The sequence below is a fragment of the Electrophorus electricus genome, chromosome 3 (assembly GCF_013358815.1).
Source record: "Electrophorus electricus isolate fEleEle1 chromosome 3, fEleEle1.pri, whole genome shotgun sequence".
NCBI lineage: Eukaryota > Metazoa > Chordata > Actinopteri > Gymnotiformes > Gymnotidae > Electrophorus > Electrophorus electricus.
In genome coordinates, this window is record NC_049537.1 from 21,021,992 (window position 1) to 21,046,782 (window position 24,791).

A 24,791-nucleotide genomic window follows, 5' to 3' on the forward strand; every position below is an offset into this window, starting at 1 on the left:
GTGTGTGAGTGGATGTTGTTGAATTCGAGTGTGCATTTTAAAAAGGCACTGCCCACGCCACAGCCAGGTGTTGGTGGCGCCGGCAGTAATGAAGTTACCTTCCTCCAGGCCTGGGCTATGCACTCGTGCAAGCCGTAGGGGCCGAGCACCTGCAGGCCCGCGCCGGTGTTGTACATCTGGCGGCACACAAAAATGAAGGCGCCCTTCACGGCGGCCGAGTCCTCCAGCTCCGCGCACGCGGGCAACTCCTTGGCCAGCAGCGCCTGAGCAAACCGCACGATTATGTGGGCTGCGGTCATGCTGTGCACGGCGAGGGAAGAAGCACAACAGTGAAAGTCGTTACATCCCCAGTTAAAATCCATGAGGAGTCTGATCAGAGCTGCAGTTGAAATGAAAACGCTCCCTGGTTGTGTTCTCGACGGGGTCCGCTCCCTGCAAAAGTGTACGGAGTGCCGGAACGCCATGACGCATCTTTGGACGGGTGTGGGAACAAGAGCTGTGAAGGTGCTAAGTAGGCAGTCATCTCCAGACAGAAGCATTCGAACACAACCCCGAGAGCTAAATTACATTTGCTTACCCTTCACCCTCGGCAGAGATGAGCTTCCTCTCGTAGAGGAACAGGGCTAAGCCACACTCGGTGGTGGCGATTCTCGCCAGCGTGTCTGCTATATGAGTCAGGCCGCTTTCTGGGCATTTTAATTTCACCTGTGACACAGAAACAAATTGAAAAAGGCTTTAAGCGAAGCTCACAGTGCTTGTGGAATAAAATCCGACAGCTACGAATATGGCATGCGAGAAGTGGATAGTCCTTGGCTGCGTGTGTGTTTTGTCTGGGTATTAATATTTAAAGGGAAGTTTAAATATTAAGTGTTACGGTTGGCAACTTCTGCAGTGCAACTCCATGCTAGAACTAAAGCAGGGCAGAAAGGATCAGAAAGCTACAGAAGATGTGCGATGTAAAACTCTGAGCACGACCCTGGTGTGCGCTCAAGGGAACAGGGTCGGCGTAGCTGAGTCAACGCGATCGTCTAGACACAAAAACCAAGCGAGACGGAAGGTGAGGGAGTTATGGCTGGCTGCTGACCGGCTTGCCTCGGAGCAGGGCAAGGATGGGCACCAGCAGTGCCTCCACCACGGGGACCTGGTAGATGCACTCCACCGCACAGCCTGTGCGCTCACATAGCTGCCGCAGGACCTCCATCACCAGCACAGCGGGTGAGAGTGAGTCTACACATGCATGCATAAAAGTGTGCTCGCACACACGCACACAAACACAGACACACACACACAAAACGTTATCTGTGAGAGCATACATATGCCAAAATATGGAGATGCCCAAGCAAGCTCTCAGTAGTCAATGTTTTTTGGCCCAGTTTTGCCCAATCTACCAAAGGTGTTACCAATTCTGCAAAATTAAACATTAGCAGAATGTAGGATTAATATCATTTGCAGTGCATTGTGGGTTTGCTGAGAACATGCCAAGAGGAAGTAGTCTGATCCAAAGGGCAGTACTGATTGATACCAAGGAAGACTGTGAGCAATGCCAATGTAATGGGTCATAGAATGGGTGGGACCTCCTCACAGATCCGAGAAATGTTTGCATCTGACAGGGGAAGAAGCCAACTAGGCGTTTTCAGGAATAGAACTATTCGTCTGCATAGAGGGTTGTCCTCCGAGCCAGATAAAGGGTTTAAAAAAAACCAAACAAACAAAAAAAACAAAAAGAAAAAGGGATCTCCTTCCCAGCTCCCCCACAACCCCCCAGAGTTAATCCTTCATCTCAACCAGGCGGGGATGTGTTAAAGTACACCACAGAGTTTCCAGAGTTTCCACAGAATTTCACAGAAAGTTGTGAAGCAGTAGGACCCACCTGTGTGAGCAGAAACTGCATATGACGTGTTTGGGCGCTGGTACATGATACTAATTAGGATAACCACCAAGTTGGTCAAAGTTACAGGATCTGGAACAGACAGTGAAAAAATTACTCAGTCATTTGACCATTCATCACGTCTGACTAATCCAAACGCACTGATGCAAGTTTCTACTAAAGCTAAAATAAATCAATACAAATCTGGTATTTGCTGAGGCAGGTAATGGCCCCCTTTGCACACCAGACTGACCTCTCCTCTTCCTCACTTTAATGGGGAACAGCTTTCTCCCATTAGTGTACATGAGCAGCCTCCCGAGCAGGCAAACTGAGTGAACGAAGTGCGTGTACTCCAGCTCCTTAGCACTGTAACAGTTTCTCTGAGCAGGACCTGAGGGCACAGAACACAGCGCAGAGCCCAATTCAACCTCCTCCCTCCTGTCAACACTTCCCTGAAGCAAAACCACGCAAAAACCTTCCTCATCTATTCTGAAAAATGTAATTTATTTTTTATTATTTTATTTTTTTTATCGTTAGCAAAACAAATTGTAACACATTGTTACACATAATACATAAAACTATTTTCAGCTGTTAAGATATTAACTTGAGCTACTTTATGGGGATTTTTAAAACCTATATTAAATACATAGATTTTTAGAATGGTTTAGTGGCCTAGTTAAACGGATGTAATAAAGCACCAGTCCACCTTGCAGAGTACAACTCCAAGGTCAACACCACTGCTGACAAGCTGCAGGAAGTGCGAGTCATGTGTCAGAATGACTGCATGCAACCCTTAACCCAGCTATGACTCTTTAACCTGTGCTTCCCCTTTAGAGAACGGTCTCACTGCATTTAGCACGTCCTTAAGAGACTGATGTGCGTGTGGACGTGGTGTAGAGAAGAGTAGTTTCACTCTTATTTGCAGCTGTTTCTGCTTCTCTTGCTACCTGCTCAACTCAGCCAGGGTTTCTGACTAAAATTCAGCTTCTGAAATCCTACCAAACGCAACCGAGACTAACCTCACACTGACTCTAGCAGTGTAAAATCAAAATATAGAAAAACAGTTGCCTGGCGATGTAGTCTGGTAAAAAAGTGGTCCATTGTCTTGAGACAAAATTCTGAGTCACAGTATGTATAAAGTAAGCTGGCTATGCCCTAAATCTTGCTTTGTGAGACAGGCTCCAAGTCAGGAGTTGCAGCATGATACAAGCCAGCAACTAAGTTGCTAGAAGCGATTTTAACCCCAAACTCATGTTTTGTTTGTTTTTGTGTGCAATAGGGTTGGAATCACAGGGAACAACTGAAACGCAAATCCAAAACAGAGCATGTGGCAGGCCTGTGTGAACTGCCATGACCGCTGGAGTTATCAGGAGTTATCTTTCCACAGGCACCTGACAGGCACTGGTCTGTGGAAGAACACACAGTAACGGCAAGCATATCGGACCAAATGCCAAGGCGGCCGATACGCACGTCTCTGCAGCCAGACTGCTTGTTCGGAGTGAATGGGAACGTGGGGGAGGCACACAAAAACATGGCGGCATACAAGGACGAGGAGAGAGAGAGAAAGAGCCTTGGGAATTGCATCCATATATCAGTCCTCAATCCATAAGTACGCATCTCTACATATCTCTCGCTCTATTTGTCTGTACTTATAATGGTATAATTCACCATGGCACTGCAATTTATTTAGTCAAAGACTAGGCTAAATCCGTGCCTAAAAAAAAAAAGAATTTTTAAAAAAAGGTTCGGGTGAATAACTGGTATCTTTAGGTTTGCACATAAGTAATAAGGATAGTCATACCAATCTGTTGATGCTCCATGGCCTGAGTGATCTCCAGGGTGTCCTCTCTACCAGGGTCACATGACTCATAATAATAAATGCACTGCTGAACAGCTGCAACAATCTAAAAGAGAAAGAACAGCAAGATTCTTGAGCTTCTCTAGTCGGTGGTGTCGCAGTAATAATCTACACAAGTCTCAGGAGGTGCCTTCCAAGATCCACTCAAATAATATTTTCATTTTTGTTTGTTAATAATATTTTGACACTGGCCTCCACATTTTAATGAGGCAGATATGGATGGCATGTTCAGGAACTTACCATGGACTTGTATTTCCTCTCAAGCAGCCTCAGGACAACAGTTCTGCTGTAGTAGCCGTGCTGAGGGGAGCAGTTACAGCATTATGTCAGGGCAGCCGTGTGCCACCCGCTTTAGTAGAGTACCTTCTGTGTCTGAGTGTGTGTTTACAGCAGTCTCGTGCCATGTGCACTCACCATCCACTTCTTGAACCAAGTGGCTTGGATGTCCAGCAGAGACAGCAAGTGGACAGGCTCCAGAGATTTCACTGAGCCATGTTCAGGTCGGACAGAGAGCAGGCCCAAGGTACTCTCTATGATTTCCTCCATGTACCTACAGAAAACATCACAATATATGAGGAATCACTGCAGCGGGGAAGGTTCTGGGGGGGAGATGTGGGTGTTTAGCAACTCTGCGCCTGGGCTTGTGGTTCACGGGATAGCAGGGTGGGGCCAAAGCTCACTTTTCAGGATGACGTATCCAAAACGTCGTCACTTCCTTCTGAAAGTCGTTCATCAGTCTCATCTGTGAGGACAAGGCATTAATGATTAGGTCCAGGGTCCATTCAATATGGCCATATATAAGCTCAGACCCAGTGAGCAGTGAAATGCTGGGGAGATGGCGTACACCTGCTTAAGCAGGCGAGCTATATACGGTCTATTCACATCCAGCCCCGATGAATCGGCAGGAAAACCCAGCTTGTGATGTAAAAAGTCACTCTCCAAACTTTTCACTGAAGGAGGAAATAGAAAGTGCACATTTAAATGGGCATATTTAAACGTCTCCTTAAAGAATCCACCACAAAGAAATCTAAAAAAAATATACATGAATAAATAAATGGATTACCCAAGCTAGTGTACATTTCCCTTGTCACATTTAGTGGAGAGGAAGAAAATGTTTTTGCAAAGAAGCGCAAAACCTTATCCTGCAAATATACAGTGAAAAAGTGAAGAAAAATAAATAAATAAAGCCCAAAAAAACTAAACAGTGGAAGCCAGCACTGTAAGAGGTGAGAATTGTGGCAGTTTCGCACTATTACAATGTGACAAAACACTTTCAAACAACAGGCTAACAGATATTTTCACATAGAAACTGCGGCAGGGGTTCTCAGAGACCTAAATCTTCCTATGGTAAAATTTAAACGAATTTCTCTCACATTTGGTGGATTCCTAGCACTGACAACAGCACCACATTTGTCTAATGTAGGCCTGAACGATCACTGTTTGTCTGATGCAGTACTGAAGGTTTACAGTCAGAGTTTATTGAAAGCAGACACTGGTTCTTACACTGAGGTCAGGATCAGGGTCAGAGAGGGCAGCAGAGAGGTTTCTGTGCAGACCACTCCAGTTCTCACAGCTCAGCACATCAGAGGGAGGAGCACAGCACAACAACTGCAAGGCTTCCCAGCGTACCTGCCAGGAGACACACACACACACACACACACACACACACACACACACACACACACACACACACACACAAACACAAACACAAACACAAACACACACACACACACACAGCTCAGTTTACTGCCATTGCTAAGCACTGATCAACGATCTGCCTCACTGTAAAGCTTGTTAAGGGAGGAAACAGCATTGAAAACAATTAGCTTGACAAGTGCAAAAATAACGAGCACTTGCCTCTTTTGGCCTGCTCGGGTCAAGCTTCTCAGAAATGACCTGTAGTTGCTCCTGTCTGATGAATGCATAACTCTGCTTCATAAATGGAACATATGTATTAGTGATTACATTCTTATTTTAGTGATTACAACTGTCACCATGAAATAGAAAATGGAGGACATAAGCAACACTACTGTCTCTATTTATACCAGCAATGCAAAATCCTTGATAATTAATTAACTCCTTTGTAATCCAGTCATTTAAGTTCTGTAGCTTCAATGCATTTCAGCTCATTTCACAGCCACATAAGGTCTGGTATGTGTTTAAATGTTTAAAGGGAAAAGTGTGTATCACTCATCACCTGATTAAAGGAGGAGTCACTGTCTGAGCAGTTGTCTGTGTAGTGGCTACTAAACTGCTCATGTGGGCTTTTTTGGTTCATTTCCTCTTTCTTCAGCTGGTCCTCCTCAAATTTATTGAGCAGTGATTCCACAATCACCATCATCGTTTGCTTTAAAGCCTGCATCATCTGTTTATATCTGTTAAACAACAATACACCTACTGTATCTATGTCCATATAGGTAAAAAAATCTGAAGCAATCAAAAGGATGGAAGGAGTTAAGAGAGGGAGAGAGAAAGACAGAGTGAGAGAGAGTAAGAGTATGTGACATACTGTGCAGATTCCCTGGTTCTTCTCGTGACAACATGGACCAGTGTATCCTGAGCCGAGCCAATGGCATGACCGTCCCCTGTGGCACAGCTCTCTGTCTCCTCTTCAATAACTGCTCCCAGGGTGCTCTCCACATAGTGCCGCAGGTACTTGACAAACTCATAACTAACATGCAACAGCAAAGAAAGGAAATTCGGCTTTACTACAGACAAGCTCTAGGGTCACGATAAAGGTCGCATGTGACTCACTTGTGGAAGTTCTTGTCGGTCTCTTCCAGGTGAAGCAAGATTTCCTCTGCACATTCCACAGACGGCGCCCCGGAGATTCGTTCTTTAACGCTCCTGAGAAGCTGCCGCAGCAGGGACTGTACCTCAGCCTCGTCTTCTACCGAAAACTGAGACATCGCTCTGCAGGAGGTGTGATGAACTCCTCTCCGCCAAGTGTTCCCTGTGCACACAGACACGGTATTCATTCCCAAGCGATGTATCAGTTCTGTAGAAGTGACCACATCAATACATTCATATCAGTATAGTAGCGTTACTTACTCCTTAACAACTTTAAATTTAGGCCATGGCTAGTTAGCCTAAAGGTACATTTAGCTATCATGCAACTGACAAGAATCACCTAGGTTAGATAACCTTGTCTTTATAGCGTGAGCTTCAAGTGTAAACCTCCCCCAAAGCCAAGTTTGACACACTATTTGCCATCTGTTTGTTTAGAGGGCTATCTAGCTCAGTGTAATTCAGGTACTAGCTTGCTAGTCGCATTTAATAATGCACTCCTTTCCCAGACCGGCTAACCTAAGCTAAGTAAGATAGCGTTAGGTAGCTAACCGTTAGCTAAATTAGCAAGGTTAATTTACAAGATACGCCTGCATGCTTTCTAATCCAGCTAGCTAGCTTGTTCTAAAAAAGGCATGCTTATCACGACGTTACCTGACGAAATGGCATGCCTTTCATAAACAGCCAGAACTCGTCATTCCGAGCGCACAAAAGATTTGCGCTTAGCTGCTGTTGGATAAGCTATTCGACTCAACTGGTGGGCAACGGACAGCTGGCAGACATCAAGCGTCTCTATGGAGACAACACGCTCACAGCGGACACCAGCGAAGTGTACAGTAGTCGCTAGCAAATTATAATGTCATTACAGCGCATGTGGAAAAGAAATAACTCATAAAAGAATCATATCATGGTGCTCTATATTTAAATATGTATGTGTCTGTATATATACTAACGAGCATGAGAATCCACGATGTTGCAAATATATATATATATATATATATATATATATATATATAAAAAGCTGTCACTTTAACGGAATTGCGAAATGGCGTCACGTGGCTTTGTAGGACCAATTCTTCTTCCGGATTCTGTGTTTGGGTTGAGGCTGTCAAAGGTGTGACGAGAAAGGCTACTGATGCAGTCTGAAGCAGTCGGATAAAGCATTAAAGGTTACGTTCTTCCTGAAAGAAAGTAGCCAACTTGTACCTAACGGATCATTACCTGTCATCCTTTCTACGTACGGTTCGTGACATCTAGCTAGATAGGTGGCTGACTAGTAGACTGCTAACCTTTCAAGTCATGGCCGCTGTTGACAGCTTCCAGCTATTGTATAGAGAAATTGCCAGGTCATGCAATTGTTATGTAGAAACCCTCGCATTAGTGGGTGCATTCTACACAGCAAGCAAAGCTGTTATATTGATGCGGGACTGTTACAGTTTGATAAGACTTCACTTTATCCCGCGTCTGGTTTATCCTAGAGATCTGGTCCACCGATATGGTCAGTGGGCTATAATTAGTGGTAAGTTCACATTCAGCATTCGACTGAGCTTGTTGGATAACATTGGATGATCACAATAAATTTGCTCAGAGGGCAATTTGCATCTTTTCATGTGGAACTGCATCTCACGATACACACACACACACACACACACACACACACACACCCACACACCCACCCACCCAGGTTTTGTTTGCTTTCATACAGGTGCATCAGAGATCATAGCTAAAGCCTATGCTGAGGAACTGGCTAAGAATGGTGTGTCCGTCATCCTCATCAGCGCCGACGTCAGCAGTGTAAGTGGCGCTGTCAAGTCCATTTCCGAGACGCATGGAGTGGAGGCCATTCCGCTCGAAGCAGACTTCAGCCACGGTCCTGCAGTGTGTAAATCCATTAAAGAGGTCATTAGAGACAAAGACATAGGATTTGTAATAAACTGTCTGGACTCCTCTCTGGACATTCCTCAAGATTTTCTTGACCTGTCTGAGAGCAAGGTGTGGGACATTATCAACACCAGCATAGCTGCAGCCACTATGATTACACACCTGGCACTGGCTGGTATGGCCGAGAGGCGAAGGGGAGCCATCATTAACATTTCTTCAGGAGGATGCTTCAGGCCCACACACAGGAAGGCTGCTCTCTCTGCGTCCACGGTCAGAACTCATCATCTACGTTGTGCTGTAGTGTACTGTCAACTGACAATTAATTTATTTCTGTATTGCTGTCTCTCCCCCACCCACCAGGCTTTCCTTGACCACTTCAGTCGTGCTCTGCACTATGAGTATGGTCATCAGGGAGTCTTTGTGCAGAGTTTGGTCCCTTTCAGAGTTGCCCCTCATAACGACGCGGCCAATGCTGGCTGGCTGGTTCCACAGCCGCAGGTGTATGCAAGGCATGCTTTGTCCACGCTCGGCATCTCTCATAGAACTACCGGCTACTGGCCTCATACCATACAGGTAGAAGCCTTTAATTCTTTAATTTTAGATGGAAATGGTTCTAAATATGTTGCTAAATATGTTCAAAATATGTTCATCTGTGTCATGTTCCCACCAGTTACGACTCGTGCAGTGCATGCCAGAGTGGATATGGGTGCTCGGATCTCGTGTGATGTCCAGGACAGCATAAATGGAGTACCTCAGTCCCTACACAAGTACCCTGAGCCAGGGATTAGAATCAGTGTTATGCAAGACCTTTTGAAAAATAGCTGCTGATGTTTGGTGAACCAATATCTAAGTTTATCATGGTGCAGTGATTCATAGAATGCTAATATGGAAAGTGATCGTCATGTTGTCTGTGTTAAAAATGGAAAACAACACTTCTGCATTTCCTCAACAATATACTACAGCCAACCTTCATAGTAGCCCTTACTATAACTGATAGTTCGTCCAGTCGAAGTATTTGAAAGCTCTATTGTTGGACTGTTATGACGTTGATTGAAATTGTTAGAATGCAAACCAATATACGTACATCAGTGTGCTTGGTGTTTTATATTCTGCTGTTATACTGCTGTGATTGTTTTCCTTCTTTTTTAATGTAATAATTTATTTATGTTGGTTGCTTATTCCAGTTTATAGGTCATTACTCTGACTTGAAAATACCAATAAAAAGCTGTGTTTTATGTAATTGCGCATTTCTTATTTATGGAATGTTGCAAGTTTTCTGTGGATCAGTTTCAGTTTGAATCCACATTAGAATGGGAAGATTGAGCGAACTGAGGAACTTCAAACAAGACATGGTCATCAATGCTAGACAAGCCGGGCCAGTATTTAAAAAATTATCAACCTTGTGGGGTTTTCTCATCCAACAGCTTTGAGAGTATATTGAACATCCAGTGAAAGGGGATCCTGTGGACATAAACAACTCATTGAAGAAAGGAGACAGAGGAGGATGTCAAGAGTTTTTCTGACAAATAGATGCTGCACAGTCAAGTAAACTGCAACCAAATACAACATTGGTGCTCCAGCTAACATGTCCGAACACACAGCTCATCATTCCTTAGTACAGATGGGCTATAACAACAGATGGCCAATTCGAGTGCCATTGCTGTCTAAGGCAAACAGAAAGACAATACTTTGCCCAGTGGGCAAAAGAGCATAAAAATTAGATCACTGAGCAGTGGAAAAACATCACCTGGTCAGATGAATCCAGATTTCTGTTGCATCATGCTGATGGGAGGGTCAGAATTTGGCGCAAGCAGCATTAATAGATGAGCCTTTCTGTCAGGTGTCAACAGTTCAGGCTGGTGGATATGGAGTAATGGTGTGGGGAAGGTTTCTGTGGCACACCCTGGGTCCTCTGATACCTGAGGATGGATGTTTGGACGGTAGGCCGACCAAGTTCATCCCTTCTTGGCAGCTCTTTACCCTACTGCAGAAGGACACTTTCAGCAGGACAATGCACCATGCTACAAGGGTCATATAATCATGGACTGGACCTAGGAACATGACAGCAGGTTTCCCTTGTTTGCCTGGCCTTCACATTCCGCAGATCTTAATCCTATAGAGCATCTTTGGCTGTTCAGATCATGTCAGAACCTTTACTGAGAATAATCTATGTTTATAAACTTACCAAGAGCATGTTAGAGCATGACTAGTCTCCCCAATAACCCCCTAAACTCAAAATGTGAAGTCAAAATGTAAATAAATAAAATCTCAGTCTATTTAGACATTACAGAAACAGCTAGAATGTCTTGCGTAAGTGTGATGACATGCACCCACTGAGGTTAATGTCTCTGTGATAGTGGGAGAATAGTGTAGTGATGTTTTGGTTTAGCTGGAGCCTCCTCAGTGAGGAGAGAAAGGGTCAGAACATCCTCGGCTTAGGCTTCTTGGGCTTTGTGTCTGTCCCGTCTGTACGGAGTGCCCAGACCTGTCTCTCCTTCTGTCTCTGTCCTAGACCTGTCTCTCTCCGATTTGGTAAGTGGAAAAACATCACATGCATGTTGGTATGGCAGCAAGTAATTAGTCAAGGTGAAACTCTGTTTCTGGAACACTTTTCTTGAAGAAAATGTAATCATTTTCCAGTACTGCAATATAATAGTGATTTTGGAAATGGCGGATAATTTTGTCAACAATTTAGTTTTTTATATGGTAATCATATGGGAGGTTTTGAAAGATTGTTGATAATGTCATTTTATTATTCAATAAAAGGCTAATATAAAATTTCTCCACAAACTCACCAGCACTGTCATTTTAGTGGTATAGTATAGATAAGAATCTTTAATTCATTTGCATTTCTACAATTTTGTTATATGAGCTGAGTCTTAAAACTATGAATAAAATGATGCAAAATCAGGAATTGATCCATGGTTATAAGAAAGAATGGCAGATGGGTTTATATGAGTTTATCTCTTTATTCTATATATTCATTGGCTTTTACTTTAATTGCTTTTGCATTAGTGTTAGCTGTAGTGCTATAGTGTGTGTGCACTTTCAAGGAAGAATAATTGGTGAGTTAAATATGTTTTGGAAGTAGGATCTCCAACACTGGGCACTGCATCCTTCAAGCATGGTATTAGTGTTATGGTGTTTAAACAAGGTCAAAGCCTTGGTTCCCACCAGACAAGGGATGCTATCATCAAAGACCTTGCTTGCTCCTTATCAATAAGTACAAGATATTCTTATTTGCTCTGATAGTAATAGTAAAGCAAAACTGCCTGCAGAGTTTGCTTGCATTTAACATTTTAATAGCAGTTTTACTAGTACAAGTGTTTGATTTTTGACTCTTCTTGTTAAATTAGTTTGCCTTATAAAATACACCATAGGCTTTTTGGTTATGCTTTCATTAACTTCTAGTGGCATCAAGGTGGATTCTGTGGTTTGCAAAAAAAAAGCAAGGGTTAGAGTTAGGATTAGCACCAATTGAATAATTCAGTCGCAATATTAAATGACTTTGATAACATTACTTTTGGTTTATTATGGCCATGCCCTCACCAGCAGACAATGCTTGGCCCTCCTCACCAGCCACACCCCTCACTGCTAGACTCTGTTCCGACTCAACAGAATATTGATTGTTTAAACCTGGTCTGCTTTTCTCTGCTTGCATATACGTTTGCTGTTTGCAGACTCACCTTTCAAAGTCTTGTTGCTCCTTGACTAATATTTCTGAGCTTTTGTCCAATATTTCTGACTCTAGTGTATCTGAACTGCTTCTGCTATCTATTTTGTGTTTGTTTGCCTAGCCCTTTGGTACATTCACATTTGCATTGATCTACTGTTATGAGGATTACCTGTTTCAGTATCTTCTTTTGTCCTGCACCGCGTGTACTACTGCCTGTCCTTTCATTAAAGAATCTCAGGACTCTTTTTACTTCTACCCAGCTCCCTTATTTATTCTAAACATGATAATCATTGCTGAAGTGCATGTTTGTTAAAGATATCTAATGTTACGATTAATGGCATTTCATGTTTTATATTAATGTAAAACATGCTTAATGCTTATTAAGAGAACACTAATAACATTAATCAATTTAACGATTAGCACTGAAAAAAAATGTAATAATATGATAATTATCTGTAAGCTTTCCAGATAAATACAGCATACTAATACTGTACACAGAGACAGCCTTTGAGGCAATGCACATGGAGTCACTCATTGATGTTTTGATAGGTCCCCCGTATAAGTAAAGATGGGCGAGTGGGACTTCCTCGGGCGGCTCCTGGACAAGGTGCAGAAGCACTCCACAGTGGTGGGCAAAATCTGGCTGACCGTGCTCTTCGTCTTCAGGATCCTCATCCTGGGAGCAGGCGCAGAGAAGGTGTGGGGTGACGAGCAGTCTGACTTTGTTTGCAACACCCAGCAGCCAGGCTGCGAGAACGTTTGCTATGACCACGCCTTCCCCATCTCCCACTTGCGCTTCTGGGTGCTGCAGATCCTCTCTGTGTCCACGCCGACTTTGGTCTACCTGGGCCACGTCCTCCATGTCATCCATGAGGAGAAGGGTGTGAGAGAAGCAATGCGGAAGGCCCACAATGATCAAGCCAGTCTGTTTGTCAAGAAAGGATACAAACCACCCAAGTACAGCAACGACCAGGGAAAGGTCAGCATCCAGGGCCGCCTCCTCAGGAGTTATATCCTGAATTTACTGTGTAAGATAGTGCTGGAGGTTGGATTTATCCTAGGCCAGTATTACCTTTATGGATTCACCCTTCAAGCACAATATGTATGCAATCATTTCCCCTGTCCTCACAAGGTCGACTGCTTCCTGTCAAGGCCAACGGAGAAGAATATCTTCATTTGGTTTATGCTGGCTGTGGCATGTGTGTCATTACTGTTGAATTTCATCGAGGTCTTCTATCTGTGTGTCAAGAAGGTCAACGAGTGCTTGAATCGGAAGCGGGACTACACTGTAACCCCTGTGACCCCTGTTATGAGCAGGAAGAATTTCGAAAATGTAGATCATTCAATCCAGAACTGCATGAAAGGTGAACTAGGGCTCCAAAGAAGAGATCTTTGCCATGAGGTGGCCAAGAACATGGCTTTGGAAGAGCACAACACCAATGACATGGAAGAGGTTCATATCTGAGCTGCAAGCCTCTGTAAACATAACTTTTCACAGGACTAATTTGTGCAAATAACCAAAAATAATAGCAAATGAGTGTGGCTAACTCTAAACACAATAACTTTGCTGATGTTTTCCACCTGATGTGAAAATTTATTAAATGATAAAACATTTGCTATGTCTCTGATGGGTTTGTGGACAATAAAGGTTTCATTTATTTATTTTTTTCTAATTTTAATTTTATTTTCTAATGTTTCCATGATTGCTGTCTGAATAAATGAACCCTTTGGTGTTTGAGTGGAACATTCCATTTCTTGGCACATAGTTTTTCACATAGTTTTTTGGCACATGAGCCCACAAAAAATATCTTATTGTGAGATTAGTAAATATCAGAGACATACAAACTCCGTTTTAATCAGCTCTTTATAATGATATAAAATTTAGTAAAGATATTTAAAGTCAGTATCAATGCATTTTGTCCAAATATTAATTCAAGGACACTCATATATTCAACAAATTTCTATACAAGATTTCTATACAAAATTTAGAGAATATTAAGTATTCGCAATCTAATGAGGTACTTAATAAAAACATTGCAATGGTTGTACCATCTATTGTTTATATAGCCATTTAGAATGTTCATGTAATTCTTACTTAATTTAACCACACTTAACAAAGCCGGCAACTCCTCAGTGTCCAGGAATTCAGGAACACGAGTTATATGAAAGGAGGGAATGGCTACCGACAAATACGTATCTGTCAGTAGCCATTCCCTCCTTACGTATAACTTGAAAGGCCTAGAAGCCAACATCGCCCGACGTCAGTACTGCCTGGCTGCGGTGACAGATTCTTTCTAAAGGTTATCTGGCTGTAGCCAGCTAACCTCCGCCCAGCACCGGGTGTTGTATTATTATGCTGTCAATCAAAAAATAAGATTAATGATGGCAATGTCCACAAAGTGGGAGAAATGCATTAAAAAGACATGAAGCACTTGTCCATGAACCCTGGAAGGATTTATGAGAAATAAGAAACTGGTAGAATTCATCTGGTACATGGCTCGCCCATGAGAGGATCTCAAGCCATATTTGCAAAATATGTAAAAACAGCTATAAACGGAGTCAGCTTCAAGATGGATATGTAGTGTGACTAGAATTTCCTGTCGAGTTTCATTACAGTTTGCTAGACACCTGGGTTAGGGTCAGATTTCCAGGGTAGAAATACCAATACGTCATGGCAATAAACTGTTTTAAAAATGTCTTGCTTCAACTTTTTGAATGAATTTCTCATCTGTTGAGGTAAAAGCATAACAAATGATCACAGTTTACTCGCTGTATTTTCCCACCGTAGAGACGCAGCACGGAAACACGTTTTTCCCCGATGTAACTTGAAGCATGTTTTCATCTCCATTAGACAGTTTTCATGTTGTAGGCAGTTTTCATATTGATCACAATAATTGACTGGACGACTGAGATATAATGGTTTTGTAATCAGAATTTCCTTTTTGAAAACCGAATGCGAGAGCAAAGGATTAAAACATTGTTGAATTTAGCAATAAGATATATATTTTAATTATTATTATTGTTGTTGTTGTTGTTGTAATCATCATCATTACAATCAATATTATGTGGACATACTATGTCTTCAACAATTTTTCTATAGTCAGTGGGCAGCAAAAAACAAAGTGAAGAAGGGTTTTTTATTATTATAATGCAAAATAGGTTTATTTATTCTGGGTTGAAATGACTTGTTGACCCAAAACCACGACATTAAAAAGAACAGGTCTTTGTACAGAGCATGGTCCACGTTCCTGAACATATCTGTCAATAATTAATGCCGCTCTGAACTCCAAGAGAGTGTGTGCCATTTGCTGATATTCCTACGTGACAGTTAACCACTTTAAAAAATTACACAACCACTGAGAGCCAAAAACTCAAGGTTCAACTATTGTTAGCCATCACTTGGTTTCTGGAACATTTTTAGTAAGGAAGAAGTGAGTGTCTGTGTAGGTAAGTGAAAAGCATTTTATATCATATGCAAAAACGTTAAAAATATTGCTTTTGGTATTTTGACCAATTAAAGGTATGAAAATGATTATATTTATGGAAATGAAAATAATTTACAATAAATACATGCCTACAGATTCTAAACACCAGCATTTCCGTGTTGAGTAAAAGGTTTAAGATACCTCTGTTTCTTAATGTAATGTGTACTGTTTAATCAGTGTAATATCATAGATAATTATCACTAACAATTTATACTGTTGAATTACACTGGAGTAATATGTACTTACATATATCAAACCACATGTCCATGTCTATTTACTCCAAACTAAAATTTGGAGTGTATTATTTATAATAGTATTTATTATAGTACTACTTTCTGTTGGCATCTCAAGTGATCAGTTCAGTATTTCGTGTGAATATTTATTGCTGTTCACGAATTGATAACTTTAGGCTAAGGGCTGGAAGCAATGATTACAAGGCATAGATTATTTGAGTTAATATGAGCCTGTTACAAATTAATGATTATGGTAATGTTTATAGGTATGGAATCTAAAACATTGATCTCCAAGTTAAAGAAAATATGATTCCTATTCTTTCATTCCCTTTTAAGACTGAACGCCGGAGACAATGGGAGACTGGGGGTTTCTCTCGTCTTTACTGGACAAGGTGCAGTCCCACTCTACTGTCATTGGCAAGATATGGATGAGCGTGCTCTTCATCTTCAGGATCCTCGTCCTGGGGGCAGGAGCGGAGAGCGTGTGGGGGGATGAGCAATCTAGTTTAGTCTGCAATACGTTGCAACCCGGCTGCGAGAACGTGTGCTACGACTGGAAGTTTCCCATCTCCCACATCCGCTTCTGGGTCATGCAGATCATCTTCGTGTCCACACCGACTCTGGTGTACCTGGGCCATGCCATCCATGTGATCCACCAGGAGAACAAGCTGAGAGAGAAAATACAAAGACAGCTTCACAGCAAGGGCTTAAAGGGACCCAAATATACAGATGACAAAGGCCATGTTAAGATCAAGGGGAACCTTCTAGGCAGCTATCTAACCCAGTTGTTCTTCAAGATTATCTTAGAGATTGCTTTCATTGTCGGACAGTATTATTTGTATGGTTTCATCATGATCCCCCAGTTTGCTTGCTCCAAAAAGCCTTGCCCCTACACAGTAGAGTGTTTCATGTCTCGTCCCACTGAGAAGACCATCTTCATCATCTTCATGCTGGTGGTGGCATGCGTGTCCCTGCTACTGAATGTGACTGAGGTCTTTTACCTGTTGTGCACCAGGGTTAGGTGTCGCTCCCGAAGGCGACGCGTTCCCAACGCCACGTCAGCCGAGAATCCTGCCAGCTTGTCCGTATCATGGCAGCCACGGGTGGAGGCTGAACTTGCACTGAAGCAAAACAGTCTGAATATACAGATCCAGAGTGGACAGAGTTCTTCTGCCAGCAGTGATGGTCTGAAGGAGGACAAAAAGTTATTAGAGGGCCATTAAATGTGGTACCCCCCGTGCCAGATTAAGCCAGTGGTTTTATCCACAGCATTTCTTAAGCATTTGTTGATATTTCTGAATGTACTCTTATAAATGTGAACTATAATCAAACTGTCATTTAAAATTTGCATATCCAGATAAAAAATAAATTTTTTTATTGTTTTTAATGTATTTTGGCATTGTTTTGCTATTGCATGTATTCACTGAAAGTAACTTATAATAAAGCACTTGATATCACCAAAGAAGTAGTATGTTCTTCAGAATGAGTGCTTTGAATAAGAATATGATGAATGATCATTATATCTGAAGTATTTAAATTTTAATAATAAATTTGCTGTTTGCCTTCTCTATTACAATATGAAAATGGATTTTTAAGCAATACCAGAAAAGCATATAATGTTTCTTGTGCTTTATGTAGCAAATATAAAGTTCTTTTTAGGGTATTTTCAGTATTTAAAGATTATATATATATATATATATATATATATATATATATATATATATATATATATATATATATAAAATAAAACATGACTATTCATAAACCGTAACAAGCACAGGTCAGTAATTAAAATGACAATTTAATGAGATGGGTAACAGTCTCCATTTCATCACAAAATTTAAAATAAATGTCAGTTAGGGGGCTGGGCAGTAAGTCATCTGCTCAGTCAGTGAGGATTTCTCAAGCTTGGTTGATGTTTGTTTTGTTTTTCATATTTGTTTTGCAGGCAGTGCAACATGTATTAGTATTTAGACTAGCAAGTTCTAATACTCCATTTAATTTGTGCTATACAGATAATTCAGAATTGAATTTAAGACAGTCCTGGGAAAATAGATTAATACTCCAAATGAATCAGTATTCTCATATTTTTTATATTTTAATCTGGTTACTGATGGTATTTGTTTTGAGTTCCAGAAAAGATTGTACTCTATTTAAATTAAAAGCATATCCTCTCCTGTTTCACGTGTATGACCCATTGCAGAACACATTCTACGATTAATGATTAATTCTTCCCCCATTCTACCTGACTCTCCTAATTTGTACCACAGTTGACTTATCATTTGTAGATGTAATGGGTGACGTGACATGCTCTAGCCTTATTGCAAAACTCCACAGAAAGTAAACTTCACTGTAGCCTTCCAATTCATGGCATTTTAGTAGTTGTTTCCATTTGTTTCATCATTCCAGCTTTAGCCCCTTTTAAGGTAAGTACACAACTATATCTTTCACAAACCTGATTTTCACAAACTTGATTTGTATTCAAGCCTTACTGTTTCCTTTTTAATAGCTACATTACTAAATTCTAAGTGCTTAAAGAACAAATGTTAAGGCAGCAGGATCTGAAGTGCCTTTTTAATATTTCTTAATTTTCATTATTTTAACAGTGTGTTTATTTGCTTGTTCAGATAGATATATATCCTTCTATCTCTGCGTATGATTACTCTGTTCATTTTAAATCGGCACTCTCATGATAGTCAGATTAGACAGTCAGTATTGGCCCCTGCAATGTTTTATAATCAGTGCTAAAATATTAATAAAATTAAAATCGATTAGGTTTTAAATTTTTCTCTTATATAAACTCATCCTGAACTCATTAGTCAATGCAAAAGCTGTATATACTACTCATTTAATTTGCTGTGCAGACGATGGGTGTTATTTAACTTGAATAGTTTAGATGTTCTTGACTTCAGAGGAAAAAATGCAGCATCTGTGCTAATACTCATTTAAGGTTCATGTTGGCAACTGTTTGTCTCTGCTTTCCATCACTAGGTTGTACCTTGTGAGTGGACCTTGCACTGTTTTTAAAGCCAGTTTTTACATATAATCTACTAAGGTCACTGAGGTATTTTTATTGTTGTGCCATATTTAAAGAGAATTGCATCAGTATTTTCATTATCTTCCACAGATAAGGCTTAACGGAGGCCAAAAATGGGAGAATGGGGCTTTCTCTCCAAGCTTCTGGACAAGGTGCAGTCCCACTCCACTGTGATTGGAAAGGTGTGGATGACAGTGCTCTTCGTCTTCAGAATCATGGTTCTTGGAGGTGGTGCAGAAAAGGTGTGGGGGGATGAACAGTCCAAAATGGTGTGCAACACTAAACAGCCGGGTTGTGTGAACGTATGCTATGACCATGCTTTCCCCATATCCCACATTCGCTTCTGGACCCTCCAAATCATCTTCGTTGCCACACCGACGCTCATGTACCTCGGGCATGTCCTGCATGTCATCCACAAGGAGAAGAAACTGAGAGAGCATCTCCAAAACCAAGCCGAGTGTCAGGGCATTAAACAGCCCAAGTACACAGACGACAAGGGGAAGGTCAAAATTAAAGGTGATCTGCTTGCCAGTTACATGGCCAGTGTGATTGTTAAGATCTTGCTCGAGGCGGCTTTCATAGTAGGTCAATACTACCTGTATGGTTTTGTGATGGTGCCCAAAATTGAGTGTACCCGATACCCATGTCCATACACTGTAGAGTGCTTCATGTCTCGACCCACAGAGAAGACTGTCTTCATCATCTTCATGCTGGTGGTGTCATGTGTGTCGCTGCTGCTGAATATAATCGAGATTTTCTACTTGATTGTGCACAGATCAAAAAGGCATCATGCGTCTCTGGGATTAAATGGAAGAAAATTTTATCATCTTCCTGGGACTGAACATAGTAGGAAATCCTAAATAATCCTAAACAAACAAACAACAACAAAAAAACAAATATCAAAACTGTCAAGTGTCAAGCCTGGCCTAAATTAATTAACTATATACCCTTGTATTGAATAAAAAATTAAGGGTGCCACACTTTTATGGTATACCGTTTAGGGAATTTTGTGTGTGGAAAGTATCTTTAAGACTTCTTGCTTCTGTGTCCTATTTCCCAAGTGCTACAGGACTAGAATCTTACTTCATTGTATTTGTAGACTTTTCAGTGGCTTCATGAATAAGGTTGAATGCTAAGAAGAAGAAGGTTATTTCAAACCTTTATTTCTTTTTTCTCTTTTCCCCTTCTTTTCATTTATCTTTTCTGTGTTAGATTTAGTGAACAAAACCTCACTAAGACATCTGATTTGCAAATGCTTTATTTTGTAAATAATGTTACCACATACTTTAGCGATATCTTTATCAATGCGTTTTACTGATATGTTACTCTTTGTTTAAGCCTTAATTTAACTTTTCCTTATCACAGGAATATCAAACTTTCACTGCTAGATGCACTACAAATGTAGTCTCCAAAACCTGTACATTATAGGCAGTACCACATGACTGAAGAGTCTGGACCTCTCTTGAGATACAGTAGCTACAGTTTTAAGAGGTATTTTAAGAGAGATATTATTAGAAAACCTCTTGGCCTCTGTTTACTATATATGTATATATAGCAATATAATTTATGACTGTTCTAAGGGGCTTTAAAAATCTGGTAATATTAAACTGTAAATTTCACAAAAAATGTATAGTGCAAATCAAAGAAAGAAATAAACTTTACTGGGCATTTGACATTTTGGAAGTTCCGTGGTACAGCCTAGAGCAGATATACAGTATAAGGCCCAGAACCAAGGGTGATACTAGGGTTGAAGTCAAGGATCTTCCATGAGGGTCCAAGTGCATAAATCCTCCTCCACAGAGGAGAAAGCTTTGGACAAAGCCTGAATTTAAGCATATGAATTATAATTCTATAAATTCTAGCTAGTTAGCCAGCTATATTACCCCATTTATGTCAATCCTTCCCTCACGCTTTATCACCTTTCTTGATTGAGGTCTACAATAAGAACATATGTAATATCATTTTTATCATACTCAGATATCTAGCAATTCCTATGCTCACCGTCTCAGTAGTTGTTAACCTCAGGTGACTCACCCTGAATGACGCAGACTGAAAGGTTTGTAAGACTCTTGGCTACAACAGATCTATACACTCACTTGTGCTGTAGGAAACAATACACCAAAAAACTTTCAATCAGAAATTTTAAATCAACATGTCAAAATATGTGCTGAACATATAAATGGTATACCATTCTTCATAATAATTGTCTGGCAGTCCATGGTCCAATTACAGTATTTAGTGTGGATTGTAATCCACCAACCCCACCTAACCCCCCTGAGAAAGTCCATCTAACCCTAGGATCTTCATTTCCTGTCAGACATAAGCCACATTTTCTGTAGCGTGTATCGCATGCTAGGCCATTATCATATGAACATATCCTGTCAATACCTCCCGTGGCCTGCTATTTCTCACTAATTTTTTGTAGAAATATCTTACAGAGTAGGTTGGATGTCAGTCAGTAGAGAATTGATCAAGGATAACACACACAAGATACTAAAACATTCATTGCTTCTTCCAGCAATAATGTATAGCATCAGACACCCATAGCGTCAGACTGAATGTGCGAGATTCACAATATTTAACACAAGGAAAGGTGTGATTTAAAAGAGCAAGGAGTCCAGATCATAAGAAGAGATTCCTCTCCTGTCATGTGGTCAACAAGAGCGATAGATGTGAAGCCATAAAGGTTATAAATGAAATGTTTGGGTCAGACCATCTAACCCCACTCCCTTCCCCAGGAGACAGGCTCCAGCAGGCTCTGTGGGAATCAAAACGAACCCATGTACTTCTGCCTGGACAAACTGCTGTCAAAAGAAACAGCAATGTGGACCTTAGACTTAACTATTGATTGCCAAAATACTCACATGGTCTTTCATTTTCTGGTCTACTTCTGCATTAAAAGGGTAAATTACCTTTATTGTATTTAAATGTTTTTATGTATTTGGTCTTTTTCAGGTTCAGTTTTTGAAGTTTTAATCCAATGAAGGAAATAAACTAAAACTTAAAACCTCTTACACAAGTCTTACAGTATTATAGATCTTTCAGCAGTATTGTCCACCATTAATCCCATAATATACACAACTAAGTAAACATGTACTGAAGGTTGATGACGCTAGATATTCATCTAGCGCCTCCTAGTGGTAGAGCTAATCACTACTATTTTTAATGCATTCAAAGTACGGCCATTATTAATAATGTTACGATCTTTAGTAGCAAATAAAGATGAAAGAAAGCACTTAACTTCATTATGCTTACACCTTCATGTACTCATTAGTCCCATATCTTTTACTCCTAATTTGCAGGCTTACCACTAAGCAAATCTACATAAACTAACTAACTAAAATATTGTCTTCCTTATTTTTTGAAACACAAATGTGGACACAACCATTTACTTCTATTCCAGTGGTGCTGACATTTCAGTGATTTAGGAAAAGAGGTTGTGTTGAAATTATGGTTATGAGGAAGAGAGAAAGTAATGGAGGCTTTTGTTTAATCACAGATACTACAAAATTAAATAGTGTGCATATGACAACTGTATGTTTCAAATAATTTTGTATTTGCCTCTGATGGCATTAAAAAAGCAGAAATATCTAAACAATTGTAAAAAAACCCAAAAAGTGACATTTAAATACATTTACAAACATCAAATAGTGAGACAGAAACAATATGCAAGAGGGAATTATTCATTTAGACCTTAGTAGATTACTCTCTCCCTTTATTTATTGGGATTTTTTATTTTATCACAGACATCCAAAAAATCTTCCTATCAGTTTTAGTGCCATAGTTTCAGAGCTATCTTGTTAATCTGTGCATTAGAAAAGCAGCAGTGCTCAAAATCTGAAGAAAGCTCATGAACTTTCTCACTGTGGAGCCATTCTCTCTTTTCTATTGTCCTCTAGTATGAGCAATTACAGAGCGGTTGAAGGCAAAAGCAAAATGGTTGAATTTGATCTCAGCAAAATGTCTCTGTGGTAAAGGATTTAGGTTGATCATTTGAAATCTTTGGTGTCCGATATCTGAATACAGTAGCGTGACCAATCAGATAAAATATCTCCCCTATGTTCAAAACTAGGGACACGCATGCCACCCCCAGCATGAACACGATGAAGATGGTCTTCTCTGTGGGACGTGACATGAAACACTCCACACCAGGAGAGGGGCAGGGATCCTTATTGCAGGAGATCAAGGGAACCATCTCGAATCCATATAAAATGTACTGGGCTACTATGAAAGCTGCTTCAAAAAGAATAGTCACCAATATGCAAGTTATGTAAACACAAAGCAGGCTCCCTTTGTAACGAAGCTTGCCGTTGTTTTCAGTATACTTTGGTTGCCTCATCCCCTTCTTCACGGCCTGGTTCTGGAGCTGATCTCTGAGCTTTTTTTCTTTGTGGACAATGGCAAGTACGTAACCAAGGTAGACTAGAGTCGGTAAGGACACAAAGAGGATCTGGAGGACCCAGAAGCGAGGGTGTGAGATGGGGAACGCTTGGTCATAGCACACGTTCTTGCATCCTGGTGTCTTGATGTTGCAGATCATGTTAGACTGTTCATCCCCCCACACTTTGTCTACAACGGCACTAAGCACCATGATTCTGAAGATCAGGAGTACTGTCAACCAAACCTTTCCTATGTTGGTGGAGTGGGACTGGACCTTATCAAGGAGTTTGGAGAGAAAGCCCCAGTCTCCCATGATTTATACTGAAGATAGAGGAAGGTATAATTAAGACCAAAACAGAAAATCAGAAATCTGTAAAAAATAAATAAATAAAAACAGAATAACTAAATAAAAAAAACAGAACCTGTGTTCTGTTACTACCGGTTTTAAAACTTTAGAGCCTTTAAGAATTGTAAAGGATGACTTGTGTAATTTAATTTAGTTGTTCCTGTAAACTAATACACAATAATATGACACAAACACATGATTTCAAATATTGGCATCAAATGGTTTGCTTACCTTGTACTACAAGTGTACTATGTTTTAATGGTGCAACCAAATCCAATATGACGGGTAGAGATTGTATCTAGAATCATTTCCAGTTTTATAAATTCTTCTGTACATCACAGTAAGTGTCCACCCACAAACAGCTAAGCAAATCATTTTGTTAGCACATACATATACCCCTACACACTGTTACTACCCTTTTTTTTTTGCATGAGCTCATATTTTGGAAAGAGTCAGTTTCATCAAATACCACAGACACAAGAAAAGACACAGCTCAGAATTAAACTGCTTCCACATAGCACAGCCCTTCCTGCTTGTCCTCTAGGTAAGAATATTTAGGGGTAACAACTCTGCAATATGACAAATACAATAAAAACATAGTAATATTTGTGCACAGGCTTTAAAAAATGTACAAAAAATATGTATAATGAAAAATTTTGCAGACTTTACGCCAGCAAAGGGGAATATTTTCATATGTTGAAGAAAATTAATTGGGAGTGGGAGGTGGATGCAAATGCTGAGAGGAGCAAGATTTATCAAGGGCAAATCCAAAAATCAGTCAGTAGAACGGTGCAGGGTCATATTGGCAACACGCACCGATCCAGGAAACGTGATAAAACAGACAGTAACACATGAAAACCAGGATAATAATTGAACAGGCTAAATAGAAAATGTACAACACAACACAATACAACACAACACAAACCGAGACAACACAAACCGAGACAACACAAACCGAGACAACACAACATGGTCTAGGACAAGTACACAACCACGGCTAGATCAATGACCAGCGACGAGACTGAACAAACGGGGTTTCAATACACGTACTAACGAGGGGGAAACAAGTATCGGGTGAAACTAATGAGGGGTGGGGAAAATTAAACTAAGGAAAAGATGTACACGGAAAAGAAACCAGGAAGGAACAAAGACACAAGACAGGGTTGCCAAGGTGACAGGGATGAAAGGGAGGGGGCAACTGTGACAGTACCCCCCAAAACAAACAACAACAAAAAAAGCAT

General features: G+C 40.6%; 6 protein-coding genes across 8 annotated transcripts in view; 4 read left to right on the plus strand and 2 right to left on the minus strand.

The window, feature by feature from the left end:
- tbc1d32 (TBC1 domain family, member 32) overlaps positions 1-7,408 on the minus strand; it is a 30,213-nt gene extending 22,805 nt beyond the window's left edge. Inside the window, exons 1-17 of one of the 3 annotated variants that reach the window (XM_027001684.2) lie at positions 7,167-7,408; positions 6,480-6,678; positions 6,235-6,396; positions 5,923-6,100; positions 5,583-5,657; positions 5,229-5,354; positions 4,789-4,867; positions 4,572-4,675; positions 4,406-4,467; positions 4,140-4,275; positions 3,966-4,025; positions 3,669-3,771; positions 2,121-2,258; positions 1,871-1,960; positions 1,085-1,227; positions 578-705; positions 99-300 (exon numbers count right to left, since the gene is read on the minus strand). In XM_027001684.2, the coding sequence (XP_026857485.2) occupies positions 99-300; positions 578-705; positions 1,085-1,227; positions 1,871-1,960; positions 2,121-2,258; positions 3,669-3,771; positions 3,966-4,025; positions 4,140-4,275; positions 4,406-4,467; positions 4,572-4,675; positions 4,789-4,867; positions 5,229-5,354; positions 5,583-5,657; positions 5,923-6,100; positions 6,235-6,396; positions 6,480-6,634 (1,941 nt within the window). In that variant the 5' untranslated portion in view covers positions 6,635-6,678; positions 7,167-7,408. Of the gene's footprint in view, positions 1-98; positions 301-577; positions 706-1,084; positions 1,228-1,870; positions 1,961-2,120; positions 2,259-3,668; positions 3,772-3,965; positions 4,026-4,139; positions 4,276-4,405; positions 4,468-4,571; positions 4,676-4,788; positions 4,868-5,228; positions 5,355-5,582; positions 5,658-5,922; positions 6,101-6,234; positions 6,397-6,479; positions 6,724-7,166 lie in introns of all 3 variants that reach the window. The other 2 variants (XM_027001682.2, XM_027001681.2) reach the window with 2 other exon arrangements.
- A 200-nt stretch (positions 7,409-7,608) lies between these two features.
- hsdl1 (hydroxysteroid dehydrogenase like 1) lies at positions 7,609-9,633 on the plus strand. The gene is made up of 4 exons (XM_027001673.2): positions 7,609-8,031; positions 8,218-8,663; positions 8,754-8,966; positions 9,064-9,633. Exons 1-4 carry the CDS (start codon positions 7,812-7,814, stop codon positions 9,133-9,135), a joined length of 951 nt encoding a protein of 316 aa, XP_026857474.1. The 5' UTR covers positions 7,609-7,811; the 3' UTR covers positions 9,136-9,633.
- A 3,004-nt stretch (positions 9,634-12,637) lies between these two features.
- On the plus strand, positions 12,638-13,534 carry cx34.5 (connexin 34.5). The gene has a single exon (XM_027001671.2). The coding sequence runs from the start codon at positions 12,638-12,640 to the stop codon at positions 13,532-13,534; it is 897 nt and encodes a 298-aa protein (XP_026857472.1).
- A 1,827-nt stretch (positions 13,535-15,361) lies between these two features.
- Positions 15,362-17,252, plus strand: cx32.3 (connexin 32.3). The gene is made up of 2 exons (XM_035523946.1): positions 15,362-15,516; positions 16,124-17,252. Exon 2 carries the CDS (start codon positions 16,141-16,143, stop codon positions 17,008-17,010), a length of 870 nt encoding a protein of 289 aa, XP_035379839.1. The 5' UTR covers positions 15,362-15,516; positions 16,124-16,140; the 3' UTR covers positions 17,011-17,252.
- An 843-nt stretch (positions 17,253-18,095) lies between these two features.
- Positions 18,096-20,410, plus strand: LOC113572271 (gap junction Cx32.2 protein-like). Its single transcript, XM_027001687.2, has 2 exons — positions 18,096-18,213; positions 18,915-20,410. The coding sequence occupies exon 2, from the start codon at positions 18,938-18,940 to the stop codon at positions 19,682-19,684; it is 747 nt and encodes a 248-aa protein (XP_026857488.1). The 5' UTR covers positions 18,096-18,213; positions 18,915-18,937; the 3' UTR covers positions 19,685-20,410.
- A 1,887-nt stretch (positions 20,411-22,297) lies between these two features.
- cx28.1 (connexin 28.1) lies at positions 22,298-24,411 on the minus strand. The gene is made up of 2 exons (XM_027001688.2): positions 23,782-24,411; positions 22,298-23,525 (listed from the first exon to the last, which is right to left on the minus strand). The coding sequence occupies exon 2, from the start codon at positions 23,515-23,517 to the stop codon at positions 22,777-22,779; it is 741 nt and encodes a 246-aa protein (XP_026857489.1). The 5' UTR covers positions 23,518-23,525; positions 23,782-24,411; the 3' UTR covers positions 22,298-22,776.
- Positions 24,412-24,791: the final 380 nt, after the last annotated feature.